Consider the following 14,896-nt stretch of genomic DNA (forward strand, 5'->3'; position numbering starts at 1 on the left):
TCTACGCAGCCCCCCGCCGATTTTCCGCCCGGGATGGGCCGAGAGGCCGCCCAAAAAAGCCTGAGTCCCACTGGCGCCGTTCACATCTGGTCTTACCCGGCAGGACCTCAGCATCCATCCAGTCTGGGGCGGCCTGCTGAGGGGGGAGGGGGGGGCAGACCCCGGGGGTGCCTCCACCGTGGCCTGGCCCGCGATCGGGGCCTATCGATCGGCGGGCCGGCCTCTCGGGCTGGGGGCTTCTTTTGCTCCGCGCCGGCCCCTATAGCCCTACGCGCCATGTTGCGTCGGGGCCGACGCGGAGAAGGAGGCTACCGCGCATGCACGCCAGTCGCAGCGCGCATGTGCCCATTTGTTATCGGCAGCTGGAGCGGCGTGGGTCGCTCCAGTGCCATGCTGGCCTCCTGTAGGGCAGAGGATCAATACACATAGCGGTCCGATGACGCCGTCGTTAAACTCTCCAGTTTTTACGACGACATCAACACTCTTCAGATGGGAGAATCCCACCCAACTACATTTTAGTCACTAAGACTCACTTGAAATAGAATTTCTCAAAAATGTAGTGTCAGAAGTTCATGTTATACAGAATACACTGTTGCAGTACATGCATCAAGCTTCTTTATTGGATTTTTGGAAAAGTTTAAGTAAACTTGCCTTATATGCAGAAGATATCAAGCTGATTATCTGAATTTCTCTGTTGTCAAACTTCTGAACATGTCATCACAAATACTCTAATCAATCAGTTGATTAATTAACCACATCTTCACCACTCATTCGGACGGCATGGTGGCACAGTGGTTAGCACTCTGCCTCACGGCGCCAGGGTCTCGGGTTCAATTCCGGCCTTGGGTGACTGTCTGTGTGGAGTTTACAAGTTCTCCCAGTGTCTGCTCCGGTTTCCTCCCACAGTCCAAAGATGTGAAGGTTAGGTGAATTGGCCATGCTAATATTGCCCAAGGGTTAGGTGCGATTACGGGGATAGGAACGGGTATTTGGGCCTGGGAGGGTGCTCTATTGGAACAAGGGCCATGCAGACCCGATGGGCTGAACGGCCTCCTTATGCACTGTAGGGATTCTATGATTTGCGAGCAATGATTCCAGAAAAATAAATAAATCTTATTATCTATATTATCCTTTTAAAGGGAGTTTTGAGGGAACTCTGACAAATGGTTACTCTTGAAACATTAACCTGGCTTTTCCATTTACAAATGCTGACAGTCCTGCTATGTATTTTCAGCAGTCACTGTGTTGGTTTAGATCCAAGGGTAAGTAAACGGCATGATCTGTGCAAAAGAATGCCTCCCTGAATATCATTCAATCTCACACTATTTGTCTCAGAATGGTCTTGATTTAAAACTAATCCATTAACCGAGAGTTGGCATACAATTATTGACTGGTGAAATGCGAGTAATGGTTGGATTGTGAGGGGAGACACCGAGCAGGACCGTGGCCTTTTCCTGGAAGGATCGGAAAAAGAAAAGTCGCTGCTCCCCATTTCTACAAATTTCCTGATTAGGTAACAAAATTGATAATGAAATGGGAGAAGATTGCCGACCAACCCCTACCTACCAAATAGTAATACAGACTCTGATGCAACTAAAAGTGAGAAAGTAATGATTTTAGGTTGCTATGGCATCGAAACATAGAAAAAGTAGGAGCAGGAGGAGTCCAATCAGCCCTGCAAGCCCGCTCCACCATTCATTACGAACATGGCTGATCATCAAACTCAATAAGACTAATCCTGCTTTCCCCTATATCCTTTGATCCCCTTCACCCTAAGTGCTAATCTAACTGCTTCTTGAAAACATACAATGTTTCGGACTCAACTACTTCCTGTGGTAATGAATTCCACAGGCTCACTAGAATTTTATAGGTTTCCATGAGATTCCCTCTCATTCTTCTGAACTCCAGCGAATACAATCCTAACCGATTCAACCTCTCCTTGTACATCAGTCCTGCCATCCCAGGAATCAGTCTGGTAAGCCTTCGCTACACTCCCTCTATAGCAAGAACCCATCCTTCCTCAGATAAGACCAAAACTGCACACAATATTCCAGTTGTGGCCTCATCAAGGCCCTGTATAATTGCAGCAACACATTCCTGCTCCTGTACTCGAATCCTCTCGCAATGAAAGCCAGCATACCATTTGCCTTCTTTACCGCTTGCTGCACCTGCATGGTTACCTTCAGTGACTGGTATATGAGGACACCTAGGTCTTGTTGCACATTCCCCTCTCCTAATTTATGGCCATTCAGATAATAGTCTGCCTTCTTATTTTTGCTACCAAAGTGGGTAACCTCGCATTTCTCCAAATTATACTGCATTTGCCATTCCTTTGCCCACTCACTCAACTTGTCCAAATCACACTGAAGGATCTCTGCACCTTCCTCACAGCTCACCCTCCCAAACAACTTGGTGTCATCTGCAAATTTGGAGGGACACTTTGTTCCCTCATCTAAATCATTAATATATATTGTGAATAGCTGAGGTCCTAGCACCGATCCCTGCGTACCCCACTAATCACTGCCTGCCAATTTGAAAAAGACCTATTAATTCCTACTCTTTGTTTCCTGTCTGCCAACCAGTTTTCTGTCCATCTGAATACATTATCCCCAATCCCATGTGCTTTAATTTTACATGCTAATCTTTTATGCAGGACTTAGTCAAAAGCCTTTTGAAAGTCCAAATACACCACATCCACTGGTCCCCCTTCATCAATTCTACTAGTTACATTCTCAAAGAATTCCAGTAGATTTGTCAAGCATGATTTCCCCTTCATAAATCCATGCTGACTCTGTCCGATCCTGTCACTGTTTTCTAAGTGCTCTGCTATAAAATCTTTGATAATGGATTCTAGAATTTTCCCCACTACTGACATCCGGCTTACTGATCTATAATTGCCTGCTTTCTCTCGACCTCCCTTCTTAAATAGTGGAGTTACATTAGCCACCCTCCAATCTGCAGGAACTGTTCCAGAGTCTATAGAATCCTGGAAGGTGACAACCAATGCATCCACTATTTCTAGAGCCACCTCCTTCAGTACCCTGGGATGTAGATTATCAGGTCCTGGGGATTAATCAGCCTTCAATTCCATCAATTTCCCCAACACCATTCTCTCCTGATTTTGATCACCTTCAATTCCTCCTTCTCATTAAATCCTGCATTTCCCAACATTTCTGGTACCTTATTTGTGTCCTCATTTGTGAAGACAGAACCAAAGTATGTATTTAGTTGCTCAGTCATTTCTTTGTCCCTTATAATACATTCACTGTTTCTCATTGCAAGTCATTTGTCTTCACCAATCTTTTTCTCTCCATGTACCTATAGAAACTTTTACAGTCAGTTTTTATGTTCCCTGCAAGCTTACTCTCGTACTCTATTTTCCCCTGCTTAATCAATCCCTTGGTCCTTCTGAATTCTAAACAGCTCCCAATCCTCAGACCTGTTGTTTTTCTTGGCCAATTTATATGCTACTTCCTTGGATCGAATACTAGCCCTAATTTCCCTTATAAGCCATTTATTGACCACCTTTCCTGTTTTACTTTTGTGCCAGACAGGAATAAACAATTGTTGCAGTTCATCCATGCGCTCTTTGAATGTTTACCATTGCCTATCCACTGTCATCCCTTGAAGTAACATTCCCCAATCGATCATAGCCAACTCATTTTATCGTAGTTTCCTTTGTTAAGGTTCAGGACACTAGTCTCAGAATCAACTCCCTCACTCTCCATTTTGATGAAAAATTCTATTATATTATGGTCACTCACCCCCAAGGGGTCTCGCACAACTAGATTGCCAATGATTCCGTTCTCATTACACAGAACCCAGTCTAGGATGGCCTGTTCTCTAGTTGGCTCCTCAACATATTGATCCAGAAAACCATCCTGCGATACACTCCAGGAATTCCTCTTCTATGGTAGATAAATGTTGCAGTTGTTTTACTTTTCCATAAAAATCAGGTTGGGCAGCAGTTGTAACAAGTAATTTTTAAATGAAATGAAATGAAATGAAAATCGCTTTTTGTCACAAGTAGGCTTCAAATGAAGTTACTGTATGTTAAACTATATTTAAATAGCAGATCATCAAGAGTAATGCATTATTATCATGCAAACAAAACTGCAGAATTCTTCGCATATTTAAACTTACATTTGTTAAATTCTTCAGAGCATTCAGGATAATTTATATATAAAAGAATTCTGTAATAGCTATCAAAAATAATATGATTATAAAATAAAAGTGCCCATGACTGTCAACCTTACAGCAGAAGTGGTCCATGTCAATGCCCATGACACCATCCAGGACAAAGCAGCCCGCTTGACTAGCATCCCAGCCACAAACATTCACTCCCTCCACCACCGACAAACGGCGGCAATAGTATGTACCATCTACAAGATGCACGACAGAAATTTACCAAGGCTGCTTAGCACATTCCAAACACACAACCATTACCTTCTAGAAGGACAAGTGCAGCAGATACCTGGGAACACCACCACCTGCAAGTTGCCCTTCAAGCCACTCAGCATGCTGACTTGGAACTATAATGCTGTTCCTCCACTATCTTTGAGTCAAAATCCTGGAACTCCCTCCCTAACAACACTGTGGGTGTACCTACACCACATGAACCGCAGCGGTTCAAGAAGACAGCTCACCACCAGCTTCTCAAAGGCAATAGAGAAGGGCAATAAATGCTGGCCTAGCCAGTGACACCCACATCCCATGAATTAATATTTTAAAAATCATCAGCCTGAAGGCTGAAGCACTCATTAACAAGATAATCCATTTCCTCAATGAACCTGTTGTAATGTTGGGATCAAGAAATTTGAAATTGTAGCAGCCTCATGCAAGAAGCTTGTATGTGATCGGAAATAGCTCGAGAAGCATTTTTAGGTCTGCTATGCATCTGAAATAAGTCCTTTCCGTTGGTTCCAGGACTGACATTTTCAACAGTTCACCCTGCTCAGTTACTGGTACCTTTTCCTTCAAATCAGTTATTATAACCCTTCAACTTAAAAAAAAAACCATGGTCCCCCACTATCCTTGAAAATACCCACCCCATTCCAAATCCCCCTTTTCACTTCAACATCCTCCAACATGCCATTGTCTCCCAATGGTGCTTGTCTTTCCTGTAACTCCATGTTTAAATTCCTCCAATTGAGTTTCTATCCCTGCCGTGGAAACAAAACAGCTCATACCAAAGTCACAAATGGCATCCTGTGTGACTGTGACCAAGGTACGCTATCCCTCCTCCATGTTCTCAACCTCTCTTGTAGCCATTAACACATTTGAGCACACCATCATCCTCCAGCACCTCTCCAATGTCCTCCAACTGGTTGGGACTGCACTCATCTGGTTCCATTCTAATCACCTGGAATAGCTGCTCTTCTCACTCCATTGCCACTTGTGGCCCTCAAAAGGATTTACCATGGCACCCTCCTATTTCCCATGTACCAGCTGCCCCTCAGAGACATCATCTAAAAGCATAGCATTAGTTTTGATATATGCACTGATGGCACCTCACTGTCACCACCCCTTGACCGCTCTACTGTCTCTAAACTGTCAAGACAGCTTACCCAACTTCCAATTCTCGATGAGCAGAATTTATCTCCTATTTAATATTGGGAAGACCTCTCTGGATGCTGACTCCATCCCTCTCCATGGCAAATGTCTGAGGTTGAACCAAACTGTTCACAACCTTGATGTCATATTTGATCCCGGGATGAGTTTCTGATCACACATCTGTGCCTATTTTCACCGCCGTAACATCACCCAACTCTGCCACTGCATCAGCTCACCTGCTGCTGAAACCTTCATCCGTGCCTTTGTCACCTCGACACTTAGCTGTTCCATTGCATTCCTGGCTGGCTCCCCATGTTCGACCCTCCAAAAATCTGAGGTCAGCCAATACTTTCCTGCCCACCTCCTCACTCTAACCAAGTCCCATTAACCCATCACACCGGTCTACATTAATTCCCAGTCATGCAACTCCTCTGTTTTAAAGTTCTCATCCTTGTTTTCGATGCTCTTGAATAATAATAAATCTTTATTGTCACAAGTAGGCTTACATTAACACTGCAATGAAGTTACTGTGAAAAGCCCCTAGACGCCACATTCCGGCGTCTGTTCGGGCACACAGAGGGAGAATTCAGAATGTCCAAATTACCTAACAGCACGTCTTTCGGGACTTGTGGGAGGAAACCGGAGCACCCGGAGGAAACCCACACAGGCATGGGGAGAACGTGCAGACAAAACCTGTTTGAGAAGCTTTGGTTATCTGCCCTAATGTCTCCTCAAGTGGCTGAGTGTCAAATTTTGCTTGATGATGTTACTGTGAAGCCCTTTGGGATATTTTACTATTTTAAATACAAGTTGTTTTTGTTATTTAATCCCATTTCTATCATACCATAAAATTAACTGAAAGAAAACAATTCATCCTAATTCTTATTACACTGCACGAGAGTAAACAAACCATATTCATACAACCATACCTGCATATTTTCTCGAAGATCAGTTGCTTCCCGCAATTGCTGGATAACAGTCTTGAATATTTCATCCACAGATTTTATCAAGATTGTTCTCATGTTAGCATACTCTCTTGATCTTTTAGCTTTTCTCACAGAAAGGCCACGTTTGTGAGGTTTCCCCCCACCTCTCCGGTTTGTAATTGCCACATGTACAAATAATGAGGCATGTGGTAGAATTTCACCTGTCAGTGATTGAAGCGTCAGATGTCTGTATCCTGGTTGCAAGCATTCAAAAGGTATCGTATACTGAGCAATAAACTCGTCTCCAATATAGTCATCATCCAGAACCACAAATCGCACCATTGCCAGCTCAGGGAGGTTAATCTGGAATTCAAAACTCTCATCAAAAATGGGGTTCTCTCCATTTTGGTTAACCGTTTTAGTTCTTTGTTCTGAACAGTCTGCAGGTATTCCGTGGATCTCAACAAACACGTAGGGATCTACTACATCACCTTTCGAACCTGAACCTTTTGGTTTGGGAAAGTTTTGGCCACTAATAATTTTGATGTGGAGTAGTTGGGGAGAAACACCTGGCACAGAATCCTTAGTATTGGCACTAAAATAGGAGACTTCTTCTCTCATGATGGCAGGACGAAGCACGTATCCACAATTCCCATTCTGACGGAACCAACCAATATTAAGGTCCATCATTAAACCAGGTGTCTGGTAATTCATTGCCACTACTTGGCAGCCACACTTCCAAAAGTCCTGAGGATTCATGTTGCTTGAATCTATCCTCATTGGATTGGGATATATTCTAGCAAGGAAACGCTTATTGTAATTCACAAAGTCCTTTGGGTATTCATTGGCAAGTTTACTGGCAGTTACCTCATTGAATGAACAAAATTCCCAAAATTTCTGGTTTTGAAGTGAGTCAGTAAAGTCTTTAAACAGTATAGATTTACAAAGAGTCACAATGTCTGAGAGTTCTTTGCAAAGTTTAAATTTTCTGTTTGGAACTACATTCTGCTGGTCTGTATTCTCACCTACCACCTTTTTTGCCATCTCTGCACCTTCATCTTCATCCGTAATATCACCTGCAAAGCCTGCGATATTTGCTGGTAGCTTTTTTGCCTTTAACAAAATTTTGTGCTTAAGGGCTTCAGGCGCGGGTAGGTAACTGTCATCAACACTTGGGGGGTTTGTGTACAGTTTGTCTCCAAAGGTTTGTTTCATATGTTGGATCATTATATTCTGCTGTTTTAATGAACAGTGGTTTTCCAAACATAAAATCAAAGGGTATTCCGATGCAACAAAAGCATATTTGTTAATTGCATCAATTACACTACAGAAGGCTATCTGTGATGTCATTGTGTGGCCTGTATAGATGACTGGTTGATTGTCGGTTCCATCCCATGCGTCCACCTCAATACTTCGGCACCCCATTTTCAGAGCACGAATATACCCTGTGATATCTGACGGACCTCGGAACTGATCCTCAATCAAGTAGGTGTTGTGTGATGCGTTAATGTAATAATGAGACACTGGCTGAGTCATGTCCTGACAAACTTTCTTGTGTTCGGGATCAAATATATGGCATTCAGATGACATGAGGTACTTGGTAAAACCATCTAAGGAAAGCCAACCTTTTTCTTGCCCTTCTTTTGATGGCTCATACTTTTGAATAATGTTCATGCTCACTTGCTCTGTAACATGTGGCATCCCCTGCTCTGCCTCCAAAAACATCATCAGGTCCTTGGAATCTAGAAATTCTTTATTGCTTGAAAATTGAACTAACAAAAAATATATTTCTGGTCTCGTGCAAAGCTCATGATAAACTTGTGCGAGTTCCTCTTTGATAACTTCAGTTCCTATTTTTTCTTTTGCTTTGTGCAATTCTTTGAATTTCAATTCAATTTTGCTATTTTTCAGTCCAGAGTTCAGGTTCTTAACAAGCTGCACAGCTTTGTGAAATGATATATGCCCTGCATCTTTTGTATCAGCGGCAGCAAAAACACTTGAAAGCCATGATGCCCGCATGGTATTGTGACTGCTCTCTATCATATCTAGTGTGTGCTTCCCATAGGAGATCAGGTACCGTAAGCCTGTAACCCAAATATTTGCTACATCTGCAGAATTAGCGACAAGGTCCAATGACTCATAGTTTTCTCCATAAATGATTGAAAATGCACTATCTTCTGAAATATGATCATAAACAGCATTGGTGCGAAACATTTCTGTATTTTTTCCTGTTCGAACCTCTTTGATTGATGTTACATCAATTTTGGCTTTATCCAGTTCTTTCTTTGAAGGATCCCATCTCAGCGATTGCATATCTGTATCCAAAAGAAAATAGCGGTGGTAGACTCTGGAATTTGAGCGAATCTTTTTAAGTTCGGAGCCTTCAATCATTGAATTGATGCAATCGCTGGCACTGCTGATCTTCTTTTCTGTTGGCATGCTGCTGAAGGAGACTGTTTTCTTTCTCTCTTTTCGTTGTCTGGTGCCATCCTGAAAAAAAGAAAAAAAGTCCTATAAATACAAATGTTTATGTGCAGTACCTTTGATAACACATGCAAACCTCTGTTCCTATTGTTTGGCGAATGGGTAGGAGGGCCAAACATGTGGAATTACTGTACTGTGAGACTACAAGATGCTGATAACGGTTGCAATAACCAACATTAAAAACAACAAGGGTAGGCGGTATATTTGTCTCCTTTGTATGTCAAGTATAATCAGTTTAGCGAAGCAACTCTGCGCAATGAGAATGATGACATGACGCACCTAAAGGTGGCGGACCAAGTTAGGCTAAGGAAAGGATGGGTGGGACAGGTGTTCCACTCAGGACTGGACGCAAAGAATAGAGGGGTGGCCATTTTGGTTTGGAAATGGGTAGCATTTGAAGCAAAGAACATCGTAGCAGATAGCGGAGGTAGATATGTAATGGTGAGTGGCTGGCTGGAGGGAATGGAGGTCGTGTTGGTTAATGTGAATGCCCCAAACTGGGACGATGCGGGATTTATGAGACGGATGCTGGGGCGTATACCGGACCTGGAGGTAGGAAACTTGATTTTAGGAGGGGACTTTAATACGGTGCTGGACCCGGGGCTAGATAGATCCAGCTCAAGGACCGGAAGAAGGCCGGCAGCGGCCAAGGTACTTAAGGGGTTTATGGACCAAATGGGGGGAGTGGATCCATGGCGATTTCTTAGACCTAGGGCTAGGGAGTTTTCCTTCTTCTCCCATGTCCATAAAGTGTACTCCCGGATAGATTTTTTTGTTTTGGGAAGGTCGTTGATCTCTAGGGTGGAAGAAGCTGAGTACTCAGCCATAGCGGTTTCGGATCATGCCCCACATTGGGTGGACCTGGAATTAGGAGAGGAAAGGGAGCAGAGAACACTCTGGCGATTAGATGTGGGACTGATGGCGGATGAGGGAGTGTGTGCAAGAGTGCAGGGGCGTATTGAGAGATACCTGGAGGTCAATGACGACGGCGAGGTCCCTGTGGGAGTGGTATGGGAAGCACTAAAAGCGGTGGTCAGAGGAGAGCTGATCTCCATTGGGGCCCACAAAAGGAAAACAGAGGCCAAGGAAAGGGAAAGATTACTGGGGGAGATTTTAAGGGTGGATAGGGAATTTGCAGAGACCCCGGAGGAGGAATTGTACAGGGAGAAGAGACGACTCCAGACGGAATTTGAACTTCTGACCACCAGAAAGGCGGAGGTACTGTGGAGGAAGGCACAGGGGAGGAGGTATGAATATGGGGAAAAGGCTAGTCGCCTGTTGGCTCATCAATTGCGAAAGAGGGCAGCAGCGAGGGAGATAGGAGGAATTAGAGGCGCAAGGGGAGACACGGTGCGAAGGGCAGGAAAGATAAATCAGGTGTTCAAGACCTTCTATGAGGAACTGTATAGGTCTCAACCCCCAGAGGGAGAGGAGGGGATGCGGCAGTTCCTGGACCAATTGAGGTTCCCGAAAGTGGAGGAGCGGGGGGGTGGTAGGCCTGGGGGCACCGATTGGGGTGGACGAGGTTATTAAGGGACTGGGAAGCATGCAAGCAGGGAAGGCCCCAGGACCAGACGGGTTCCCGGTGGAGTATTACAGAAAATATGTGGACTTGTTGGCCCCGTTGATGGTGAGGACGTTCAATGAGGCCAGGAAAGGGGGGACTCTACCCCCGACGATGTCGGAGGCGACAATATCGTTAATTTTGAAGAGGGATAAAGATCCGTTGCAGTGCGGGTCCTATAGACCCATTTCATTATTGAACGTGGACGCCAAATTGTTGGCAAAGGTACTGGCATCGAGGATAGAGGACTGTGTCCCGGGGGTGGTACACGAAGACCAGACAGGGTTCGTAAAAGGGAGACAACTGAATGCATACAAAATGATTAGGGGGCTGGATAGGGTGGACAGTGAGAGCCTTCTCCCGTGGATGGAAATGGCTGGCACGAGGGGACATAGCTTTAAACTGAGGGGTAATAGATATAGGACAGAGGTCAGAGGTAGGTTCTTTACGCAAAGAGTAGTGAGGCCGTGGAATGCCCTACCTGCTACAGTAGTGAACTCGCCAACATTGAGGGCATTTAAAAGTTTATTGGATAAACATATGGATGATAATGGTATAGTGTAGGTTAGATGGCTTTTGTTTCGGTGCAACATCGTGGGCCGAAGGGCCTGTACTGCGCTGTATTGTTCTATGTTCTATGTTAACGTGCGACGACTATTAGGGGTGATAATGATGCCCCCAGTGGAGGGGGAGGCAGAGATAGTGGCGGCAATGGACGCAGAGAAGGCATTTGATAGGGTGGAGTGGGAGTATTTATGGGAAGTGTTAAGGAGGTTTGGGTTTGGGAACGGGTTTATTAGCTGGGTTAGACTTCTTTATGGGGCTCCAACGGCAAGCGTAGTTACAGGTCGACATAGATCGGAGTATTTCCGACTATATAGGGGAACAAGACAGGGATGCCCGCTGTCTCCATTGTTGTTCGTGTTGGCAATTGAACCTCTGGCCATGGCGTTGAGAGACTCCAGGAAATGGAGAGGGGTGATTAGAGGGGGAGAAGAACACCGAGTCTCGTTATACGCGGATGACCTATTGCTATACGTGTCGGACCCAGCAGGGGGGGATGATAGAGGTTATGCGAATTTTGAGGGGGTTCGGGGATTTCTCGGGGTATAGGCTAAACATGGGGAGGAGTGAGTTATTTGTGATGCATCCAGGGGACCAGAGTGGAGAGATAGAAGGCTTGCCTCTAAGGGAAGTGGAAAGAAATTTCCGATGCCTGGGGATTCGGATCGCTAGGAGCTGGGGAACCTTGCACAGACTTAATCTGACACGGTTGGTGGAGCAAATGGAGGAGGACTTCAAGAGGTGGGACATGCAGCCTCTATCGCTGGCGGGCAGGGTGCGGGCAATTAGGATGATGGTCCTCCCGAGGTTCTTGTTTGTGTTTCAATGTCTCCCTATACTAATCACCAAGACCTTTTTTAATGAAATGGACAGGGGCATCGCGAGCTTCGTGTGGGCGGGAGGGGTTCCGAGAGTGGGGGGGGGTGTTCCTTCAGCGTGGTGGGGGCGGGGGAGGATTGGCACTACCGAACTTGGGCAGTTGCTGTTGGGCTGCCGGTGTGGCAATGATACGTAGATGGATGATGGAGGGTGAGGGAGCGGCGTGGAGGGGACTGGAGAGAAGGTCCTGTGGAGGGACGGGTTTGGAGGCGCTGGTGACGGCGCCGCTACCGATCTCACCTAAAAGGTTTGCCGCAGGCCCGGTGGTGGCGGCAACATTGAATATCTGGGGACAGTGGAGGCGACAGAGAGGGGTGCGGGGAGCCCTGGTGGGGTCCCCAGTCAGGAACAGCCATGTGTTCGCCCCAGGAAGAATGGATGGAGGATTTCAGAGCTGGTGCCGGTTGGGAATTGGGAGGGTGGGAGATTTATTTATAGATGGGACTTTTGCGAGCTTGGGAGCATTGGAGGAAAAGTATAAGTTGCCCCGGGGAAATTTCTTGAGATGTGTGCAGGTGGGGGCGTTTGCTGGACAACGGGTGGGGGGGGGGGCGGTTTCCGTTGCTCCCGACACAGGGGGTGAAGGACGGGGTGCTTTCGGGGGTGTGGGTCGGAGAGGGCAAGGTGTCAGAGATTTGCCGAGGGATGAGGGGGGAGGGGGAGGAGTCGGTGGGCGAACTAAAAGGAAAGTGGGGGAGGAGCTGGGGGAGGAGATGGAGGAGGGTGTGTGGGCTGGTGCCCTGGGCGGGGTAAATTCCTCTTCCTCATGCGCCAGGCTTAGCCTGATTCAATTTAAGGTGCTGCATGGAGCGCACATAACGGGAGCGGGATTGAGCGGGTTCTTTGGAGTGGAGGACGGGTGTGGGGGGTGTGGCGGGAGCCCGGCAAACCACGCACATATGTTTTGGCCGTGCCCGGCACTGGAAGGGTATTGGAAGGGAGTGACGGGAGTGATTTCGTGGGTGGTGAAGGCCCGGGTCAAACCAGGCTGGGGGTTAGCTCTATTTGGAGTTGGGGAAGAGCTGGGAGTGCAGGAGGCGAAAGAGGCCGACGTTGTGGCCTTTGCGTCCCTAGTAGCTCGGCGCAGGATCCTACTCATGTGGAAGGAGGCGAAACCCCCCGGACTGGAGGCCTGGGTAAACGATATGGTGGGGTTCATTAAACTGGAGCAGATAAAGTTTGCCCTGAGAGGATCGGCTCAAGGGTTCACCAGGCGGTGGCAGCCATTTCTCGACTACCTAGGGGAACGTTAGAGGGAAGACAGATGACCAGCAGCAGCAACCCAGGGGGAAGGGGGGGGGGGGTTTAGTTTAGTTTAGGTCAAAGATAAAGGGGTTTTGTTACTTGTGTATTGTTAAAAATTTCTGTATTGTTATTGTTGCGTTTGCTTTGTAAGAGGGGAAAAATTGTTGTTTGGGAAAAAAATTTCAATAAAACATATTTAAAAAAAAAAGAGAATGATGACATGGAGGTTGATTCTTCATTCAATTCAATCCAATATCCCAATAGGATCAATGTGGAGCATTATAAAGTGCCGATTGAGGAAAAGAAAACTAGAGACATCAATTACTCGGGGGTTCGGAGAGAGAGAAGCATAATAACAGCATAAATGAAAATCTGGCTTCATCCCCTTGCTGGACGGAGAATCCAAAAGATCAGACAGAAAAGCATTGCTGAACATTAGAAAGTATATAATCTCAAAAACAATTACAGGTTACTTCTTTAAACAAATTATACACCAACCAAGGTTGGTATCCAAATCCCCTTCTTCCTGACTGGATAGTGCTGGAGAACCTTAAATATTTCACAGCGTACGAATTACGAAATAACTTTGTGATTTCACGCCACCGCCCCCCACCCCCCCACCCACTCCTCCCCCCCCCCCCCCCACTTCAATGAAGACAACACTGTATGATCAGAAATTGAGCACCACAACTTTCTGATGGATGAAAACGTTTTGTGTACAAAAGACTGAGTAATAACTATGATCTCTACGCATTTGTGATACCAATAGGCTGCTTATTCCAGCAGTTTGCACAGCACCCATCTAAAGTTACACATTGGGAGTAAAAATTCATGCTAATCATCACCTGCATACTATCCACTCAAACAAAGAATGCTATTTTCATTTATATTGAATTAAACACTGAAAATATTTTGACAGTCAGAAAAATATAACCAACACCTCCATTCATTTTTACCATTAAGTAGCATTGGGATAACATCCTTTGACAGTGTGCACCGCATGGCAGCAGGGGCCAGAAAATAAAATAGATGTTGTTTGTGATGCATAAAACGCACTAGTTACCTCTCAGTAAACTGCACAAAAGTTCATTGGCACCACTTAGATAATGCCATGAACCCAAGAGTGGTTATGTCAGATTTAACAGAGAACTGCAGGCATTACGCACATTGTACAATTCTTGATTTAAACAATTTTGTTTGCTTCTTTCAGGTAATGAAAGTGGTACCTCTTGTGGAGTTCCTGCCTCTGAGCTAGAAGCTCTGGATTCAAGTCCCATTCCAGAACTTGATGATATCAACCTGCAAATCCTTCCTCTCTGCCTACTGCAGGCAGCAAGAGCAGGAAAATCACCTAGTCAGCCAGAACCAGCAGAATGTCACAGAAAAGCACTGCCGTGCCCTCTCAGGCATAATAACCAGGCATAACTATGGACCAGCGTATGGAAGCCCATGGTCGCCAATACCCTCTTACAGCATGGTCACTGGAGAGAGAAAGAGAGAGAGAATGATAGGTGACCCAACTTCCCTGAGGTTGGATTGGATTGGGTTTGTTTATTGTCACGTGTACCGAGGTACAGTGAAAAGTATTTTTCTGCGAGCAGCTCAACAGATCATTAAGTACATGGGAAGAAAAGGGAATAAAAGAAAATACATAATAGGGCAACACAACATATACAATGTA

At 45.6% G+C, this 14,896-nt stretch overlaps 1 protein-coding gene across 1 annotated transcript in view; it reads right to left on the bottom strand.

Moving 5' to 3' along the window:
- Positions 1-14,896, bottom strand: part of plcl2 (phospholipase C like 2) — a 442,931-nt gene that overhangs the window by 199,595 nt on the left and 228,440 nt on the right. The window contains exon 3 of the mRNA XM_072508755.1: positions 6,483-8,969. Coding sequence (XP_072364856.1) covers positions 6,483-8,969 — 2,487 coding nt within the window. The remainder of the gene's footprint in view (positions 1-6,482; positions 8,970-14,896) is intronic.

Source organism: Scyliorhinus torazame, chromosome 6 (genome assembly GCF_047496885.1).
Source record: "Scyliorhinus torazame isolate Kashiwa2021f chromosome 6, sScyTor2.1, whole genome shotgun sequence".
In the NCBI taxonomy this organism is placed as follows: domain Eukaryota; kingdom Metazoa; phylum Chordata; class Chondrichthyes; order Carcharhiniformes; family Scyliorhinidae; genus Scyliorhinus; species Scyliorhinus torazame.